At 36.7% G+C, this 21,980-nt stretch overlaps 1 protein-coding gene across 1 annotated transcript; it reads right to left on the minus strand.

The window, feature by feature from the left end:
• Window positions 1-12,177: 12,177 nt before the first annotated feature.
• Window positions 12,178-14,558, minus strand: LOC147074142 (uncharacterized). The gene is made up of 3 exons (XM_085944089.1): window positions 14,427-14,558; window positions 13,447-13,541; window positions 12,178-12,560 (listed from the first exon to the last, which is right to left on the minus strand). Exons 1-3 carry the CDS (start codon window positions 14,431-14,433, stop codon window positions 12,213-12,215), a joined length of 450 nt encoding a protein of 149 aa, XP_085800215.1. The 5' UTR covers window positions 14,434-14,558; the 3' UTR covers window positions 12,178-12,212.
• Window positions 14,559-21,980: the final 7,422 nt, after the last annotated feature.

Consider the following 21,980-nt stretch of genomic DNA (forward strand, 5'->3'; position numbering starts at 1 on the left):
CTTAATACATACCTCCTCAAGTTTTGCCAAAATATTGTTTAAAATCATTAAACATATTTTTCATAGTGTTTGTGTTCATTTACGATTAATACGTTACAATAGTATATTGATACGTGCAGACTACTTTTTCCTTAGTGCAAATCGATCATTTGAAAGTTGTAGTTGATTTGTGAATATCATCCATTTCCGATGTGACGAACATCTTTTTAAATGTTGTCAGCGCTTTGTGAAAACAGTCTATTCAATTGTGCGAATATATATGCCCCTATTATTTATACTTTGAAAACCCAAAGTGAGTTTTTTAATGGATATCAATATTTACAAAATTTATCGAAAATACACAAACGGCCTATCTAAATAGTCTTGATAATGGTGATACAACCGAAACAGCCAAAACGTTTTTAAAAACCTGTAAATTTAATATTAATTATATTTTCATTTCTTGAAAGCAAAAAGAAAGAGAAAACACATAGGCATCATTCTAATACTTATAAGAGAATAAGGAGTATATTATCCTAAAAAAAAATAATATACATATATGTACTAATACATAAATACCCATAGAGAATTTGCCAAAAAAAATCAATAAAAAATATTCGCCCAGTTACAATGGGTAGTAGATTTTGGAGCGACTTAATTTAGTAAAAGAGGCAAGAAAACTAAACAATTTTCCATCACTATGATAATTCATAGTTCTGAAGAGTGGAACCACCAGACAATAGTGACTTGAATTATTGCCTTTATATGTTTGAATGTGTGTGAATCTGCGTATGTTAAATTTATTGCTTGACAGTTATAATTCTAAGCATTCTGAAAGACTATTGTTGAATTAAAATATTAAAATATGTTCAGAAATAGTATGTCATATTTCGAAAGATTTGAATTTAAAATATTCAATTTGGAAGGAAATTTTGGCAAGTAAATTAGAAAGTATTTGGTGAAATTATGCCTAACATGCACCTTTCTATGCCAAGTTGACATTCGTACATTACAGGTCTATGTTGTACAAGCATGCGTGAGCAGTGGTAGAATACGTTGGATGAACACTTTTAAAGTTACTATTCAAGCGATTTATTATTATTATTAGACATTGCGATAACATGAAGAAGATGGCCGATTTTGCTGATTTGAGTTTAATTTACAAGAAGCATCTATCATATGTGACATTTTGATAGATTTAATCGGGTTCGTAAATGTATGCAAGTATAAGTACAAATATCGCATTTATATGGCTTTTCTTCTTAATGTGTCATTTTGTGTCTTTCCAAGTGATCTGCCCGACCGCATTTATAAGAACATACGTTGCATTTTAATTGTTTTTCACCCGTATGCTACATCTTGTGTGTTCCTTTGCATGTATAAGAACACACATTGCATTTATATGGTTTTTTCACCAGTATGTTTCTTTTTGTGTCTTTTCAGATTACTTGCTTGTGTGGATGTATAAGAACACACATTGCATTTAAATGGTTTTTCACCAGTATGTGTCATTTTATGGTATTTTAGATTATTTGACTGTATGCATGTGAACGAGCATATATCGCATTTATATGGTTTTTCACCAGTATGTGACATTTTGTGTCTTTTCAGATAACGTGACTCTATGCATGTATACGAACATATATCGCATTTATATGGTTTTTCACCAGTACTATGTCATTTTGTGACTTTTCAGATTACATGACTGTATACATGTATACGAACATATATCGCATTTATATGGTTTTTCACCAGTATGTGTCAACTTATGTAATTTTAGACTATGTGACTGTGTGTATGTATACGAACATATATCGCATTTATATGGTTTTTCACCAGTATGCCACATTTTGTGGTATTTCAGGTCGTGTGATCGTTTGCATGTATACGAACACACATTGCATTTATATGGTTTTTCACCAGTATGTGTCATTTTGTGTCTTTTCAGATTATGTGTCTGTGTGGATGTATAAGAACACACATTGCATTTGTATGGTTTTTTACCAGTATGTGTCATATTATTGTGTCTTTTCAGATTTTGTGCCTGTATGCTTGAATAAGAACATATATCGCACTTAAATAGTCTTTCGCTGGTGTCTGTTGCTTTATATACTTTAGCACTATGCAAATGGGAACGGCTATGCGTTTCACTATTTACATGAATATCATTGTGGATAGTTTTATGTCTTTTTAAAATACTAGAGGATTCGAAGACTGCATTACAGATACTGCATATGAAGTTTCGCGGAAAATGCATTACTCTTCTAAGCGCCATTTCAGCAACCTTCGGAGTATGAGCTGCGGAGATTTCTTCGTTAATATTTTGTTCATCGATCGTTATATCTTGGTTATCATCAGTTGTGGGTGAACGGTCATGCGTTTCACTATCCACATGAATATCATTGTGGATAGTTTTATGTCTTTTTAAAATACTAGAGGATTCGAAGACTGCATTACAGATACTGCATATGAAATTTCGCGGAAAATGCATTACTCTTTTCAGCACCATTGCAGCAACCTTCGGAGTATGAGCTGCGGAAATTTCTTCGTTAATATTTTGTTCATCGATCGTTATTTCTGAACACACAATCACCCCATCTTGGTTATCATCACTTGTGGGTGAACGGCCATGCGTTTCACTATATACACGAATATCATTGTGAATAGTTTTGTGTATTCTTAAAATACTATAGGATTCGAAGACTGCATTACAGATACTGCATATGAAATTTCGCGGAAAAAGCATTACTCTTCTCAGCACCATTGCAGCAACCTTCGGAGTTTGAGCTGCGGAGATTTCTTCGTTATTATTTTGTTCATCGATCGTTATTTCTGAATACTCAATCACCCCATCTCGGTTATCATCACTTGTGGGTGAACGGCCATGCGTTTCACTATTTACATTAATATCATTGTGAATAGTTTTATGTTTTTTTTAAATACTAGAGGAATCTAAGACTGCATTACAGATACTGCATATGAAATTTCGTGGAAAATGCATTACTTTTCTCAACACCATTGCAGCAACCTTCGGAGAATTGGCTGCGGAAATTTCCTCTTTTATATTTTGTTCATCTATAGTTATTTCTGAATACTCTATCATGCCATCTCGGTTTCCATCAGTTGTGGGTTGTCGGCTGCCATCCGTATTGGGACACTCAGTAACACATCGCTGTGTAGAAATCTACAACGACATAAGATCAATATTATATACCTATATGTATAGAAGAAAAATGATCTAGAGATATTATAAATCAAGGCATACCTTACAGGCGAATCCAGCGATACCTACATAAAAAGGCGTGTGCCAAATGAAAATGAGTTACACGGTATTTATGTGTAAAGAGTGAGATGCTTAGTGAATTATTGAACCGTTTTCTATTGTTTTTGAAAGTTTAAATTAAATATGGCAATAAAATAACCCAATTAACCAAGATTACATTATTTACTAGACAAAACCAACAATCCAAGGTAGGTACATGTCAGTTTACAGGAGGCCAGGTTGGAACCGCGCTAATTTACATATGCGATTTTGGCAAAATTCATGATTTCAAGAATGAAAACGAAAACCTATTCTAAAAAAGGATCGAGTAGGTATGTCAGCTGTTTTCAAAAATTCTTTGCTGCTGGCTATAAACAGTAAATAACCAAAACCAATTTCACTCGAACTTTATAAAGGCACAGGCGTAAATTTAAAAAAAACCTGCCGTGGAACTTTAATGTTAGGGGCATAATTTTCATAGCGGACTAAAGATCTCTACTATTAAAATAATAAGTACTTACCTGATTGAATTTAAATAAAATGACATATAGTTGGCGATATAAACTTACATGTGAATCAGTTTGTGGACTTGGCCCAAGGCAGTCGTCAATGTAGTTTTTGACTTCCGATGTTTCGTTTTCAGCTTTGACGGCAAACTGAAAACAATACATCTTTAATAGGTAGGTACATAAATGAAGAGGGCGCAGTAATTTTGTTGTTAACTACCGCATGTCATAATATATTATACCGATGTATGGATGGATGGATGTAAAAAAATCGCCTCAAAATTAGTGAAATCAACACGTTCCTGCTTGACGGAAAATTCCGAAGAAAAATCATCCGAGCTGAACGAATCACTTGACGAGGTTCCAGTGTATTCATCTAAATCGGAATCAAAATCTACCGGTTCAATTTTAGTGTCCATTTTAAAGATTTAAGCAATATTATTGCAGGAAAATCGGATAGTCGGCTCGTTTTTTTTTATGAGATATTTTTCACCGCGGGTCGCAGGTTTTCCCAATTTTTCATAACAGGCTCGTTTTTATTTAAAGAAATATTTCGCCGTGGGCCACAGGTAGCCAATTTTTCGTAGTCGGCTCGTTTTTTTTAGAAGAAAAGTTTCGCCGCGGGCGGCAAGTTCCCAAGTTTTCAAAGACGGCTCGTTTTGTTCCCGGATGGTGGGAATTTTATGGAACGAAAAAATATCAGTAGATTCAGTATATTGCCAAAAATATCAAAAAATATCAGTAGATCTACTTAAATTTCAGTAACACTGTAGCTAGATTGACACTTGTGCCAATAGACAATTGGCTAAACGATATTGATCTTTTGGCTATAGACAAATCGCCTGCACTGCCACTGCTATAATAATCAAGACCAATATTACCAATGACTGTCGATTGTCGATCATACATCCAATGTTTCATATTTTCTTACATTTTATAATAGAATTGATAGGATGCATAATAATAATACCTATTTCGTTTAGTTTAAATTCGACATAAATAAAATATATAATGTGGCAATACTATTCGGTATCTTTTGTCTATAGCAGTCATCGTCTACTATCACGGCTGCCAGAATATACTAGTTTGTCAGGATTGCTTACAGTGTAACTCCATAATCTTTGAGAACGAACGCTTTCAAATCGTAAAATGGACGTAAAACGCGAAGGAGGTGACTTCGAGCCTGATGCAAATGAGCAATGTCTGTTCGATGTGTCCTTACATGGAAAAAATCCAGAGTTAAATACTTACATCAAACATGGGTATGATGATTATCCCCGCCACGCTGCCGAGGTTAGTTTTTCAAAGGTTATTGATTACTTTCTTGGGCTAAACATTCCCCAGAAATCAACAAATAATGGTGCCAACGATATAATAAAGTATATTATGTACTTAGTCATGTTGGATATCGAATTGGAAATGTTTCAATAACCGTGGTAGAAAACTGTTTAACATTTCGACGATATAAATGAGTCGCCAGCGACATTTAAACCGATTTTTTTTAGATAAGGAAAGTTGGTACGTTCGTTTTGAATTACCATTGAGTAGTGTGACACCCCCGTATGGTCCCCATTTGGGGATGTCTTTGTGTATCTGACGAGGCCCGAATCGGTATCGAAGCCAACAAATAATAAAGCGCTGATTACGAAAATAAATAATAATAACAGAGCCGAGCCGGCAATGCCGTAGAGTAGATTATAATATAAATGTTGGAGATTTGCAACGTCGCTTTCTTTTCGACGACGGTTTCGTTGGAAAAAATCACAAGATGGCGCGCAGATCGCGACAAACAGAAAAATCGCGAGCACGCCGATTTCGTACGGATAAAATAAATTATTCAAAATGTAATCATATAGTATAATAATAACGTAAATAAACTCGCCGTTTTCCATCACAATTCCGGTGCCTTAATTATCCACCTTCATCCCAAATACAGACGATAAAAAAGAAACCAAAACACAAAGTGACTGTTGAGAATTTCTCTTACCAAAATGGAGGGAAGTGATAAGTGGCCCCAGTCAACGTGGGACTACGCTTCTTGATTTTGATCGTCTGGAATCAAGAAGCAGGTGAAATTTCTTTCACCCGGACACACACCCTGAGATCCAAACACCGGAATAGGAAACGGCGAGGAAAAAACATCCAGAGGCTTGCCTCTGGTGGCGCTCAACAAACTATAATAAAAAAGCAGTAGAAAGAGGATGCTGCCAAAGCCAAGCCAGTGAAGAAAAAAGCAGAAACACCCGGATTGCGAAGTCATGGCTCCCGATGTACTCCCGACCAACTGCATCCGCCAGCGAACTTGGCCCACGGACGAGTGTATCGGGCAAGACCCTGGCTCCAACGAGGGAAAACGGCGTCAAATGCCCTGCATCATCAGCCGCTTGAGCCCTCTTCGTCTACAGCAGCGTGTCTGTGAGCCTTGCAATCAGCCCTGGCCCAGATGCACCAGGATGAAGAGAGCTACAAAGCGGCCTTCTTCAGCTGAGCAAAGCAGCCTCCATCAGCGGAAAGCAGCCAAGCAGCATCCTCAGCCATTAGCATCATAGATTAGTTAGTTTTAAGTGTTTTGTGTTTGGAAGCGATGTATAATAAGTTATTTCAGTGCTCGAAGTGAAAAATTTTACAACCCGGAGCGGTTGTATGAGGCAGAATGGCGTTCCGGTCCATTTCGGGCCCTGATATATTTTTAAAATTATTTTTATAAACTTTAAAGCCATTTAAGTATTAAATTAAGTTTTCTGCATATTATATTAGTATAATATCAGTGTAGTGCGTGTAATTCGATAGCCGCGGCAGGGCAAGCGAGCAAAAAAAGGGGGTCGAGTAATGCGCCGGTATGCATTTTCGTGAGGGATCGACTGATTTTCGGACGGTCGCTGTTAAGAAGGCTGGGTGCGACGTCCTCTCTCAGCATCCGCCCGTACGGTAGACATGGGGAGCCGCGAACCACTACGCCCACAAAGCGGCGTAGTGCTGCATCCGAAACTCTCCGGTTGCCGACGGTCCGAGGGTGTTGAGAGGGCTGGGCGCGACGCCCTCCTCTCTCAGCAGCTTTACGGTAGGCCTGGGAACCGCGAACCACTATGCTACAGTGCTGCATCCGAGTCTCTCCAGCCGCCGACGTACCGGGAGGGCTTCGATCCTTCAACGTCTAGAGACGCAACCACCCCTTATCAAGCCGCCGCACTGCCCAGTTACACACGCTATCGTAATCAGCCCTTAGTTGGCCCGATCCCCATTCGGGCCTTTCCGGAGAGGTGCGCTTGTGACACCCCCGTATGGTCCCCATTTGGGGATGTCTTTGTGTATCTGAAGAGGCCCGAATCGGTATCGAAGCCAACAAATAATAAAGCGCTGATTACGAAAATAAATAATAATAACAGAGCCGAGCCGGCAATGCCGTAGAGTAGATTATAATATAACCGTTGGAGATTTGCAACGTCGCTTTCTTTTCGACGACGGTTTCGTTGGAAAAAATCACAAGATGGCGCGCAGATCGCGACAAACAGAAAAATCGCGAGCACGCCGATTTCGTACGGATAAAATAAATTATTCAAAATGTAATCATATAGTATAATAATAACGTAAATAAACTCGCCGTTTTCCATCACAATTCCGGTGCCTTAATTATCCACCTTCATCCCAAATACAGACGATAAAAAAGAAACCAAAACACAAAGTGACAGTTGAGAATTTCTCTTACCAAAATGGAGGGAAGTGATAGTAGGTATTCTTATTTTATAGCAATATAATATACCAATAATTGAATTTGTCGACATAATTGAGTTGTATCGACCTGTTTCCTCCACTTAGGAGTGGCTTATGACGTTATCTGCATAAATATATTCATAATATTATTTTGTTTTATTTTAAATTAAATTATAATACGAATGAATTGTAAGTACATGAAACACGTATGAAAATACAAAGTTGCCATACGAATCATTATTTTCTGTGTAATGATTACTGGGTACAGTGAACAGTTAATTGGTAACAAATATTATAGTAGTATTTATTCAATTCAATTTTCAATTCAATTTATTTATTTTTAACATATTGACGTTCACAGCATGACATTGACAAAGTGTACTGTAATACTACTTATATATTGGAGCAGGGTTTCCCAAACTATGTTCCGCTGAACCTGAATAGGTGTTCCGCGACCATTTGGAAAGGTTACACATTTAAAGATCTTCTACTACGTAGACGTTAAACACGTAAAACTAAAATAATTAAAGAATCTACTTCATATTGAAAGGCAAGTGATGAGCAACCTCCACTGATTTGTATGACGTCAAGTATCTAGATAGGTCATGCCTCTAGCCTGGGGGCCTGAGCTTACGGGGAGCCCGGCGTGAGACATCGACAAGCCAAGTGAGATAAACACACAACACAAACATGCACTAGTAGTAAAATAATTACAAGATAAAAAGAACTTTTTATATACAACGTTTTTAAATTCCGTTGAAACATATAAATTTGACTTGACTAGCTTAAACGATCAAAAAATTTGTACTTGACAACATGTATGTCATATTGATTTCCATAGCAACGCACGTATATATTAATAATTGGCTCTATGTTACGACCGTACTCCCTGGATAAACGTCAGATTTTTTTCTTTTACACTTGAAAGTATCTAATGCCGGCGCTCCATTGGCACGCAAGTCAGACGATTTACAGTCTTCGGACTTTTTTTTCGCGTGGAGCACCCCAGGTCTGCGGACTTTTTAATCCGCAGACCAGGCTCGTTGGATTTCAAACATGTTTGATATTTTACTCGCCGAGCCGCTGAAATTCGTACGTTCACCACGCTTTACCGTCACATTATTTATATCTATGCCGACGGACGACAGCGCCATATATTAGTCTATGAGCGCCATCATTATTTTACTGTCATTCAAAGTGTTCGGACATCGAAAACAACAATGGTAGATCTACGAGTGCATTCGAAAAGTTTCTTGGAAGATTTTATTAGTTGTTTTAAAGACAACCCGTCGTTGTGGAAGACGACAAGAATCGTGATGCCAAGTCCTTGGCGTATGCGGAACTTTTGGAAATATTAATCAAGGTGGAGCCGCAGGCAACGGTCAACGATGTCAAAAAGAAAATACAGACATTGAGGTCGGGTTACAGAAAGGAGAGAAATAAAGTAAGGACATCATATCGAAGCGGAGCCGGCACAGACGCAGTATATCTACCCAAACTGTGGTACTATAAAAATTTGGAGTTCTTGAATGACCAAATGGAAGGTACGTGGGAATGCTTTAACCTTTCCCTTACCATGGTAAAAAAATTACGCCCGTTCCCATGCCGTCCACTCAGTGTCCCGCTAGAAATTTGGCATTTTAAGGCATTTTAAAAGCTAATTGATTGCTTCAAAAGGTAAAGTATGTTTTTAAATACTATTTAGTCATCGTTTAACATGTTATTCTGTGTATATCACATGCAATTATCTTATAATCGTGTATAATAATCGGACATCGATAAATGTACGTCATAACCAAACCACGGTGTGTCTCGATCTGTTTTAAATGGAACAACGAACACACGCTGTCATTTCACGGAGAGTGGGGATGGCTAATTCATCCGAAGCGGACGAGGGTGTTGTAAGGTAGAATAACACATGTACAGGCGTTCGTTATTACGTTCGCCACATAAAATAAAAGATACCTAGCATATTATGAAATAATATTGGCTTCGATATATTTTAATGAACACATTAAGTTTTATTGCTTACATTTTGTCCAATATATAGTGGACAAAAACATATATCTAAATATATCGTCGCTGTAGGATTGGTTTCCCGAATAGACCAAATGTTCAGAAGACGAAAAACAAATTTCATAATCCTATATTTAAATACATGGAGATATTTAAATTGTTATTTTTACAGCATATGAATGATGTATTCATTACCATTACAAAGTAATTTAAAGAAAGGGATGGTTCTAGTCCAATTAGATACAAAAAAACATTCTGCATTAAAAGGTCGATTTCGACAAAAACGGATATTCGGGAAACCAATCCTATAGCGACGATATATCAAACTCAAAATTTTATGAAAACCTTTTTAGGGCTTCTGAAACTAGGCGCTTCACTTGAAGAGTTAAAAAATACCAACAACATGACGTGTAATAATAATATGTATTTTATATTTAACGAAAAGAGAAGTATGAATGAAAAAGTGTGCACAAAATTGTAGGATTGCCCAAAGCGTACCGAAACTATTATGGTTTTATTTCGGCCTGGGTTTATCTGATTTTTAAAAACTATATAACACCATATTATGTAAATTATTGTAGTATTAGTTCAATAAAAACAAATAGGTACGTATGACTCACAATGCACTATTTATGTCGGATCTTAACAGTCTACCTCCACACTTCACCACTGAGAAATAATATAATAGTATATTATTATGTATATACCTACATCAGATTGAGTATGATAATATTTATTTATATAATAATATTATTTGGTAAGTACTTATGAAATTAGAATGATTCAGTAATCTTAATATGAATTTCTTGTACCTACATACAATCCACCGATATTATGGACATATTATTATATATAGTTAATAATAATATATAATATTATAACACAATATCATGTAAACACAACAGGTTCACTATGATTATTTATTTACATATTAGGTATGTAAGTAGGTACCTACTTTATAATTTTATTATTGGTACTTGTAAAATTAAAAAATAAAAATGCTGAAAACACTATAAAATATTTTTTGCAACTGTGTGTCTACTTCATAAACAAAAGAAACTCCACGTGTACTACCTAGTTGCACTTAAATTGCATTTGCTGACTCATTATTATTTTCGGATGAAAGCTATTATTAGTGATTTACGACGACAATACAATTTATTACGGTTCAACCATGGACCAACAAAATAATGTCTCATTTATAATCTTTTATAATTAAAAAAAACTAATATAGGTAGGTATTAGTAATATCGTCAAAAAAAGGATATTTTAGAATATCGTATTAACCGCACCGCACCGCAATTTACAAAGCTACAGTTAACTATAGATACAAATATATTATTATTGATGCTAGTCATTAGAACATACCTACATTTTCTGTAGCTGTCTGATTTCAATGCAGGGTATTTATTTAAACGGGTTTAATATTTGGGTTTGAATACAACATTTGAATGGGTAGGTACATCAATATTATGAAATTTATCGCATTGTATTATTTTCCTAAAATTCTAAAACAGAATGAAATAATATTACCCTTGCCAATATTTAACATATTGCATTGCCTAATATGATAATAGTATAAACATGTAGAACATGTGAATACGCCACGCCACATGCTGTGCTGTTTTTATTTAGCCCGCTCGAGAATTTTTTTCAATTGCCTATGTCCCACAAACTGATGTAATCTTTACAAACCTTGTAGCAAGGGTCTGTATTCTAAATCCGGGAAAAAAGGTTTTATGACTTGACTAGACAATGGTCAATAGCATTGGATCCTTTTCGTTAATTGTTTATGAATAAACGCCACATGTAGCGAAGTTAACACGGTAAAATGAACACTAATAACATTGCGTTAAGGATTGCTTTGGCGTTTATCGTCAGATGTATTTGAACAATGTATACTTCAAGGTTCGATATATTATGGGAGGCTATAACAGATTGCATTATTCACAGAATTATGTTGAACAAAGACATACATTTCTATCTCTGACTAACAAATGACATTTTAAAATAGTGTCTCATGTTTACATTACTATTATGCGCGTTTCTCTAACGTATATCTTTCTAGATAGCCCTATCACTGTCTTATCAAAATATTGATTAGACTTTCGAAAAATGATTAATTTTACATATAAAACATTCAATTCAACCACCTATATATTTTTCTTTTTATGCCTAAATATTTTATCTACAAATAGCTAAAAGTAGACGTTTATATACATAATAATAAGTGGGGTATCTATGATTTAAGGTCATTTCTAAACTGCGAGACCATCGTGGCAACGGGAGTGTTAACAAGTAGACATTGGTTGGTCTTATAAAGTGAACGTTTAGTGGATTGTTTTACCTATATAAATCATAGACGGCAACATCATAAGAATGGCAGACAAGATGCATTTGAGATAGGTATATATATAGTCACAAATAAGGCCATCGTTGACATGCTAAATATTCAATAGACCATTAGAATGCTGTTCCTAGCCAGGACTCTCCATATAGGCTGTAAGCAAGCTGCTTAATTATTCCTGTTGAATGTATTGTAATACTAGTCATATTCTTCGAAAAGCAAGCATGGAATTTGATTTCTAAATGAGGCCACATAATAATATAGGTTTGCTAACATAGCTCAAATACTTACCATTTGTTGTATCGCTTAAGCTAAGGTTTATAGGCATAAAAACAAACAAAAAAACAAATATTTTTACAAGATATTTATTCATACAAAAAACATTAATTTATTATACCGGCTTTTGTACATTTTTGCTTAATATACGATAAACTGGTTGAGTATGAACAGTAGTTGCTGGCATTATTTTGTCACTTTGTCCCATAAAGGCAACTTCATGCATCAGCTTCTCGGCCAGCAATCTTTGTCCCTGTGACATCGATCGTAGTTTCATGGCCATCATTTTGCCAAAAACATCAAATTCATCTTCAGTCTTGCTTAGTTTGTCGGTGATTAATTCTAACACTTTGTTGGCGCTATCATTCGATTTTTTTCGTTTGAACGATGGGGGTTCTGGTGCTCTATTGAGATTCGACCTTGGAGTAGTCGACAACGTGGATGTTGAAGGCGAATATTCTATCTGTAAATAAAATGTTGATTATTTTTTGTTGCAGTTCCCTGATACGCACGAAGAAATGGAGACGATTGCAGAAGAATTTAATAGTAAATGGCAATTTCCAAATTGCCTGGGCGCAGTTGATGGGAAACACATTGCAATCGTGCCACCTGCAGGCGCCGGCTCCCACTTTTATAATTACAAACATTTCCACAGCATTGTTTTGATGGCGATTGCAAATGCTAATTATGAATTTATTTATGTTGATGTTGGAACAAATGGACGTATTTCTGATGGAGGCGTACTGAGAAAATCTGATTTTTTCAAACGTTTAGACGAAGGCAGATTAAAAATACCTGCACCAAAAAAACCTACTGCTAATTCTGATGCACTGCCATTTGTTTATATTGGCGATGAAGCCTTTGCATTACGTAACGATTTCATAAAGCCGTATTCACAAAGGCAATTAAATCACAGTAAAAGAATATATAATTATCGGACATGCAGAGCCAGGCGAATTATAGAAATTTTTTTTGGCATTTTAGCTGCTAGATTCCGCATTTTTCAAGCTCCAATAAACATGAAAATTGAAAATATCAATACAGTTGCATTAGCTTGCTGTGTGCTGCACAACTTTCTTCGTCGCAAATCAACACATACTTATACTCCTTCTCATGACCTTGATAGGGAAAATCCTGAGACAGGTTTAATAGAGCTCGGACTGAGGTCACAGGACACCTTAGCGCCTTTGGAAGCAACGACTAATCGGAACTCGACTGCCAATGCTAAGAAAGCGCGAGGAGATTTCGAAAAATATTTTAATACTACCGGGGCTGTCACTCATGGCAAGAAAGTATGATAAGCAATAGATAAATTAAACCAATGTAACAATTTAGTTAAAATGTTTTACCTCAATACAATCTTCGTTGTTTAACGAGTTGGAGTAACTCTCATCAGGAGACATGTTTTCCAAATCGTCCACCATGCTGGATATTGAGCTCGATTCTGTAAAACAAAATGTAAATTGTTAAAATACAACATAATACTCAAACTTGTTTTTTATTATCTCTCCCCTAAGTACCCATTCCTTCATACGGTTAATATTGATATTGGTATAATTGGTGTAATCCAGTATATCGGGTATTTTCAAAATGTGTTTTCCGCTATATTCCTCATAACCAAACTGTACCATTAATTTTGATTGATGATTGACGATTTATTGATTGTCTCTGAAGGAACCTAACTCGAGCGATTTTTGATTTTATGATCATTTCTTTTCTTCTTCTTTCGACCATGTCCGATCATAATATGGACCTCCACGGAGTGGAGGTTTGTATTGACAGATTTTGTTTTTACGAGAAATGGATGTCAGCCACTTGCTCAACATATTAGGTCCATACTCTGACTCATACACAAATTGAAATTCAATGTGTACTTGTCAGACCCAGGATTTGAACCTGGGACCCGACCACGACTCAATAAGCCGCGCTTCCACCGCCATGATCGTACCTATATATTATTATTTCTTACCTACCTCAGCAAAGAATAAATAATTTTATTGTGACTAGAAATGATTCATAGCTGTATGTTTTAATTGCTTAATAGTAGCTAATCTAATGCGATGTCACTTTCAGAGATACGAAAATGTCATAGTCTGCACGTGTATAATAAATAGCTTTAAAGCATTCCCTCGTACCTATATATTATTATTATTTATTACCTACCTCGGCAAAGAATAAGATATTTTATTGTGACTAGAAATGATTCATAGCTGTATGTTTTAATTGCTTAATAGTAGCTAATCTAATGCGATGTCACTTTCAGAGCTAGGTACGACAATTTCATAATGTGCACGTGTATAATAAATAGCTTTAAAGCATTCCTACGTACCTTCCATTTGGTCGTTCAAGAACTCCAAATTTTTATAGTACCACAGTTTGGGTAGATAAACTGCGTCTGTGCCGGCTCCGCTTCGATATGATGTCCTTACTTTATTTCTCTCCTTTCTGTAACCCGACCTCAATGTCTGTATTTTCTTTTTAACATCGTCGACCCTTGCCTGCGGCTCCACCTTGATTAAAATCTCCAAAAGTTCCGTATACGCCAAGGACTTGGCATCACGATTCTTGTATAGTGGGTTGGTCGTCTTCCACAACGATGGGTTGTCTTTAAAACAACTAATAAAATCTTCCAAGAAACTTTTCGAATGCACTCGTAGATCTACCATTGTTGTTATCGATGTGAGATGTCCGAACACTTTGAATGACAGTAAAATAATGATGGCGCTGTCGTCCGTCGGCATAGATATAAATAATGTGACGGTAAAGCGTGGTGAACGTACGAATTTCAGCGGCTCGGCGAGTAAAATATCAAACATGTTTGAAATCCAACGAGCCTGGTCTGCGGATTAAAAAGTCCACAGACCTGGGGTGCTCCACGCGAAAAAAAAGTCCGAAGACTGTAAATCGTCTGACTTGCGTGCCAATGGAGCGCCGGCATTACAGTTTTCACACGAATAGTTTTCTTTCAGAATTTAAAATAAAATTACCTACCCGATTCACTCGCTCCGAATAAGAACAACCCTGTTGCTGATCTTCATAATTGAATGGGGATTTGAGGTCTTCAATAGACTCAGTCTTGATGTCAGTTAGCTGAATATCTCTTTTCAATGTTATTGATGTCGGGTCTGAAACAATATTCTGAAAAACAAAATATTATGTTATAAAATCAAGAATATATTTAGAACCGACAGACCACACACTTGAGGGATCTCAGCTGTTATACTCTGCAATGTGGACATGGTGTCTGTCGTTATCTAATAAGAATGAGTATTTAAAAATATAATGACAACAAGCATATTGCAAACAATAGGTTCTAATCTACGATAATATTTGAATTGCCAATTATTCATACCTAACAAGTATGAATTAGTTTTAAATAAAACAAAATAATATTATGAACATTATTGGAGGAAACTTGTCGATACCCAATTATGTCGGCCAATTCAATTGCTATTAACCTCTAGTTTAGACAATTAACATAATTAAAAAATGAACCGCATTAATACTTACAAATGATAAACTACCGTCGATAATCACCTTGTGTATAGAATAGACCCACTGAATTCTACCTAACTAAATTTAAGAACCCACATTCTCCTCAAAATCGAAGCTTTGAAATGAAAATGAGATTTTCTGCAAAAAATTCAAATATCATTATCTTGGAACAAGGTTTTGAGAGTTGTCTCCTTATTGAAATATGGTATCTATGTAGTTAATAATTTACCTACTCAAAGCAAGCGGAATTTGAAGTCAATCAATTAATATGTGCATCAAGTCCAATAAATTATGTTATTTTGGATTTAATAATAATAAGGTTTGAAGGGTTAGGAAGGTAATTATTAACAATAAGAGTTCCTTTGAAACTTACCTTATCAACATCAGTAGCTCTTAACATTTTTGGTGACTTGTTTATACTCGTTATAATCGGTGAAAGTATTAAATAGTTTTCTTTGACGGTCATTGAAAAATTCCCAATTCGAGTTCCGAAATGAATGCACTTTTCTTTCGGAAATACACTTTTTTCATAAATATACTTATCGCCGGTCTCATTTGTTGATTCCCTCTGAGAATGCTAATCATAAGAAACATTACAATATAATTTAATACATAGTACCTACATACCTATCTATTATCGATTAAAAAAAAACACTAATTGCTCAGCCGTAGTGGCTTGGCGGGCGCGGTGGCGTCTTGCGAAACTCATACGTATAACCGTGTGTATTATGCACCAAAAAAGACACATTCTACGAACATTTCACACACGGTTATACGTTTGAGTTTCGCAAGACGCCGCCGCGTCGCGCCCGCCAAACTACTACGGCCGAACACTTCCATATTATATTGTCAAGTAGAATATAAAACTAATCTCAAAAGCGTGGTTGGGCTCACCAGCATTCTCTTGTTCGATGTAAGTATTAGATTTTGAGATATTTCCTCGTAATGCCATGTCAAACCAATATTTCTTTCATGACCAGATTCGAATTTCGCGTTTATTTTAGGAATTGAAAGCTTTCAATGTTCAAGATTATCGTTAATAATTTCGTGTCCAGCGACATGAAAATAGACTTTTGCCGTAGACAAACAGGATATTGATAGTATTACCATATTAGAATTATCATGGAAGAGGTTTCGATTATTCTTACAATTTGTTAAGAGAGTGTTAACACTAAAAAATCCTATAAAATAGGTACATTGTCAGTTATAGTGAAATCGTTTTAATCAATAAATTAAAATGACACCTGCAGCCACTGCCTTGATACAAAGCCTTACCTATCTTTTTGTACAAGTGCAATTCTCGAACAAGTAGTGGTCCCACTGTCCAGTTGTAAAAATCAGATCGATCACTTGACATATTGATTTGCAAAACCACTTTATCATAAGCCTTTTTTCGTTTAGTGTATTCTATAATATTGTAGACTAGAGTAAATAAATAATTATTGTCGTTTTGAACTGACTGACAATATCTTAGTTTGCGTTCTATCCAAATTTAACTTATCGATGGCTCAGTTCCATAGTGTTACAACTAGGAATTAGTAGTTTTGAGCAGTGACGTCCCGACGGGGGTAGGCAGATTGAGCGTTGCTTGGGGGCGACAGTTACTCAAAGAGCTGAAAAGCGAGGTGAATCATTATGTATATACATCCGATCCTCTTTTTGCACGGGGGATACGTTCCAAAGAATAACGTGCAAAAAAAGATAAGATGCCCATACAAAAATGGTAGATAGGTTCGATTACTTAAAATCAACTCATAATATGAAATTCTTCAACTCAAAAATAAATCGATTTTATTTATTACTTATACATCAAAATATCTATACATACAATACATAGTTTTCGATTTAAATTAAATTTAGCATGAGAAAAATATTCATTCAGTGTCGCTTTGACAATAAACGTGTCCGTTTACTGCTGTTTTTTTTGGCTCAGTTCTTTATTAGACGCTCGTGTACTGGTGACAATAGCCGAACACTACCGAACATGAAAAGGTTCAGTTTTATGTTGTCGGACTAGATTGTTCTTCTTATTTACATTAATGCAGTACATTATATTACCATAGATATTGTCATAATTCTCAATCAAAACAAACACTACTGGTCTAATTTCTAGTGGATTTAAGTTTTGTATTATTCCATTTGAGTCGTTTTTTGGGACCTGGGTTTCACCTTTTGACATCTTCAGGCATTATCTGCACTTACCAAAAGGTAATACACACGGACAATGAATACAATTAATTTTAACTTATACGATAAGCTAACACAAAAAAGTAGGTAAAAACTTTATCAACCAACTAGAAAGTCAACGATAAAATGTAACCCCCCACCCCAACATCCACATCCACCGTCATAATCATTCAACCAATCAATTACAGTTTTCTATGAAAGCGCAAACATATATATTTAGTACAATTATTCAGAAGTGTTTGAATGAACAAATTATTATACTTAATATAGGTGGTAGGTACGAGTAGCAATGATACAATGACAATGGAACGTACCAGTGAATCGTGATTGAACATTGACGAATCCGAGCATTCACCAAACTCTCGGAAGGCTTGTGTTCGAAGAGCAACGTCATTATTAGCCAGAGATACGTCATGCATAGACTTGTGATAGGACAGAATTTTTTTTGAAGAGAAAAATGCATAACAAATGTCGCACACAAAATTATTGTGATAAAATGAAGCTCTTGTCAATTTTAAACATATTTCTTTATCGGGAGCATTCACCATTTCCTGCTTAATGTCATGTTTGTGTATTGTAATTGCATCATACGACATTGCGGCTTGTATCTTAGGAATTTCGTGTGCTCCGGGCTGAAAAAAACGAAGAGAATGTTCCTTGAATTATTTTCTTATGAATATTGTCATAAATATTGTAAATTCTAATAAAAATATATCCCACCTTCGAGCCTACTTATCTTGAATGATCAACTTAACTTTCATAAAGCCCATTGCTTTATCCTATAATATGATGGTTTATATACCTACGAGATTAAATTGGGCAATGGTATTGATATACAACATTTTTGTCGCTTGATTTCAAAATCAGCCAAGTCCATAATAAATGAATAGGAGAAAAACAGTTTTTGTTTTCTCAAATACACAGTCACAAGGGTGAAAGTTTATATTATTTCAAGTATAGAATATTTAAAATTAATAAATTCCACATTTTGATAATGCAGAAATGTTAGAAAGCAGTAGTTCTTCAGCAATACACAAAAAATCAAAAATACCTAAAGGTGGACTTAGCTGATTTTGAAATGTAGCGACACATTTATATGTATGTATGTGGAAATAGGTATATATAATTATATGTATATTATATTAGGTGAGTTTATTCGTGGATCTGTAATATTTAAAAATAATATTATAAAAAAGTAGATATTATATAAGAATATTATTGAAAATGAATTGTTTAACTGATAACTTTTAATTTAAAGACTGTTATGATAGATATATTAACTCGATAGTTAACTCCATGAATTCCCAATACGTTTCCATTGTTACCAGAATGGACGATTTTCACCTATTGAGTGCAGTATTTTTATTGTTTATAATTACTTATGATCTATTATTAGGTTTTGACGATTTATTATACACTTATCGAGTGTATTATTATTTATAAGATAGGTAGGGTTTTTTAGAAACACTTTAACGATTTATAATTTTTTGTTTGTTGTATTTTTTTAATGTGATCCTAGAGTTAATAGGTAGGTGATAATGTTTTTACCTACTTTATTGTGATGATTTAATATATAGGTTAGAGTTAATAGTATTCGTGGTCAGTGTGGGTTGGATTGTGTTTGGGTGAGTGTACACTAACTGTTCACACAGCTAACTGTTCTGCCAATTTTGGCAACTGTCGTTAAACTGACAAGACTTGTCAGCCGGTCAGTTAAAAACAATATACCCCATCTTTCATCAAAAGGTGGTCCTTTTCCTGCACATCCCGAAGCGGGCCCCCAGGCTAGGATCTTCAGCGGGCTCCCTAGTTATCACTAAAGTTAAAGGCAATGTGACGATCTATAGTTGTATATTTCAAATGGTGTTCGAGGTAAAATTAAAGGTATTTGGCTCTATGTTACGACCGTACTCCCTGGAAAAACGTCAGATTTTTTTTTTCAATATTTGAAAGCATCTATGTGACACTTTTTGAGCATAGACAATCATTGTAAAATTGCTATTATTCGCTATTGACTCTGAAGTCCCTTGAGATGTTGATCGTATTTTTGCCTTGTGTTCTTCTGCGCTGGCCCCTTTTTACCCCCTTTTCTTCTTGATTATTTACCTCTCTGGTTGTTCATCTTGTTTTTTACCGGCTGGCAGGACTGACGCTTGTATCGCGGCGTGCTTTGTCTTTGGTATTCAATTGTTTGATTGTATTGCTTTGTTCGAAAGCGAAAAATTTTTGTCAGTGCAGTTAAATTGTGAAAATTGTGCAATAATGGAGCGTAATGAAGCCAGTAACGTCGCGGAGGGACTAGCGATGGAGACCGACTCGAATGAATCGGAATTGCTGTTGGAAGATCCAGTGGGTGAGCTAAGGGAAACAGTTAGATCCCTGGACAACAAGGTATCACAAATTTTTTCAATCTTGACCCAACAGGGTCTGCCTGCAGTGGTGCCTACTCCGCAGAAGCCGATGGTAAACATCGACTCTCCGGTAAGTTTTTTACGGCCGCCCGCAAGGCCTGAGACAGCGGAAAAACCCAACAGGATTCCGTTGCCTGTATTTAGCGTCATAGTTCAGGAGCCTGCTTTTCCGACGCCAGACAAAGCTCGGGTAGCGGAACTTACCAGGCTCCAACTGTTCGACACAGATAATTGGGCGGGGGTTCGCTACGCTGAAACCCAAAAACAATATTTGGCGGCCCCGTCTTTCGTTGAGTTGGGATTCAACGATGAGTTACGCCCCTACGACCATTCATCGCAAACAATACATTTAATGGAGCGTACGATTGCCGGCCTCCAAAATGCAATGCTCGCTCAAAAAGAGTGTATTCGGGACGCGTTGCAGCGAGTGGTCGACTTTGTCAGCGACCACACCATCGGTACGGCTCTTTTTGAGACGGTCGTAAAGGAGTTCGGGCCCTCTTCAGCACTCAACAAAGTGTCTGAGGACGTCACCCGAATCCTTTGTGGAAAGCGGGCAGAGTTAGTTCAGACGAGGCGGAAGAAAATCCTCTCCGGTATAAGAGACACCTTCACCCGAGAGGCTCTTAACAAGATCCCACCTAGCGCCGAACACATCTTCAATAAAGATAAACTGGCGGTATTCCTAGAGAGAGGTGGGGGTCGTGAGAAGGTCTTCGATCAGACCACCAAAGTGGTTGACCAGGTCAGGGAGAGTCAACCTAGCACTTCGTCAGGTGGACGCAAGGACACCTTTCGGAGGCAGGGATATACGAGGAGGATACCAGACCAGGTTAGGGGTGGCCTGCCGAAAGGCCCACGCCCATCCAACCGAGGTTTTCCCAGAGATAACCGAGGTGGTGCAAGGGGCACTTACCCAAGACGCAGGTGACCGGGTCTCCCTCACCACGTTCAAAGGGGGACGCCTCCAGCATTTCCAGGAAATCTGGCAGGCCAAGGGTGCACCACCACCATTATTAAAAATAATAACGGGAACCCGTATTCCGTTTATAAAGAAACCCCCTCTAATAATGCCTTCCGTGCAATTCCAGAAGGATTTCCAAACGCGACAATCGCCGGAGATCACTTCACAAATCGCGGAACTGAAGGAATCGGGAGTATTGGAATTGGCAGAACCATCTCCAAGCTTCCTCTCAGCCCTGTTCCTAGTAAGGAAGCAAGACGGCAGTCAACGACCCGTCTTCAACCTAAAACGCCTAAACGGTTTCCTACAACCAAGGCCGTTCAAACTGTTCCACCACTTCAAGGTCCCAACATTCCTGCAAAGGGAAGACTGGTTAGTAAAAATAGACCTAAGCCAAGCGTACCTACATGTACCTATAGCTATACAACATCGCCGATTTCTTCGGCTAGTTTACCAAGGAGAACTCCTTCAATTCACGTGCCTTCCATTCGGACTGTCGGCAGCACCAAGACTGTTTGCCTCGTTAACAAACTGGGTGGCCGAACACCTCCGGGGAAAGGGTATGAGAATCGTCACTTACTTAGACGACTTTCTCATGGCAAATCAGTCCAGAGAGATTCTCCTGTCGCAACTGACTTATATGATAGATTTCATGCAAGCTCTAGGCTGGATAATCAACAAGAAAAAATCTTGTCTGATTCCAAGCCAACAGCGGGAGTTCTTGGGTATCACGTGGGATACTCACAACAATCGGAAATATCTATCAACAGAGAAGTGCACATCACTTCGTCACCACCTGCAATTGCAGATCCAAAAAGGCAGTTGG

This window comes from Rhyacophila brunnea, unplaced genomic scaffold (assembly GCF_057557595.1).
Source record: "Rhyacophila brunnea isolate RB1 unplaced genomic scaffold, BYU_Rbru_1.0 scaffold_16, whole genome shotgun sequence".
Classification (NCBI taxonomy): Eukaryota; Metazoa; Arthropoda; class Insecta; order Trichoptera; family Rhyacophilidae; genus Rhyacophila; species Rhyacophila brunnea.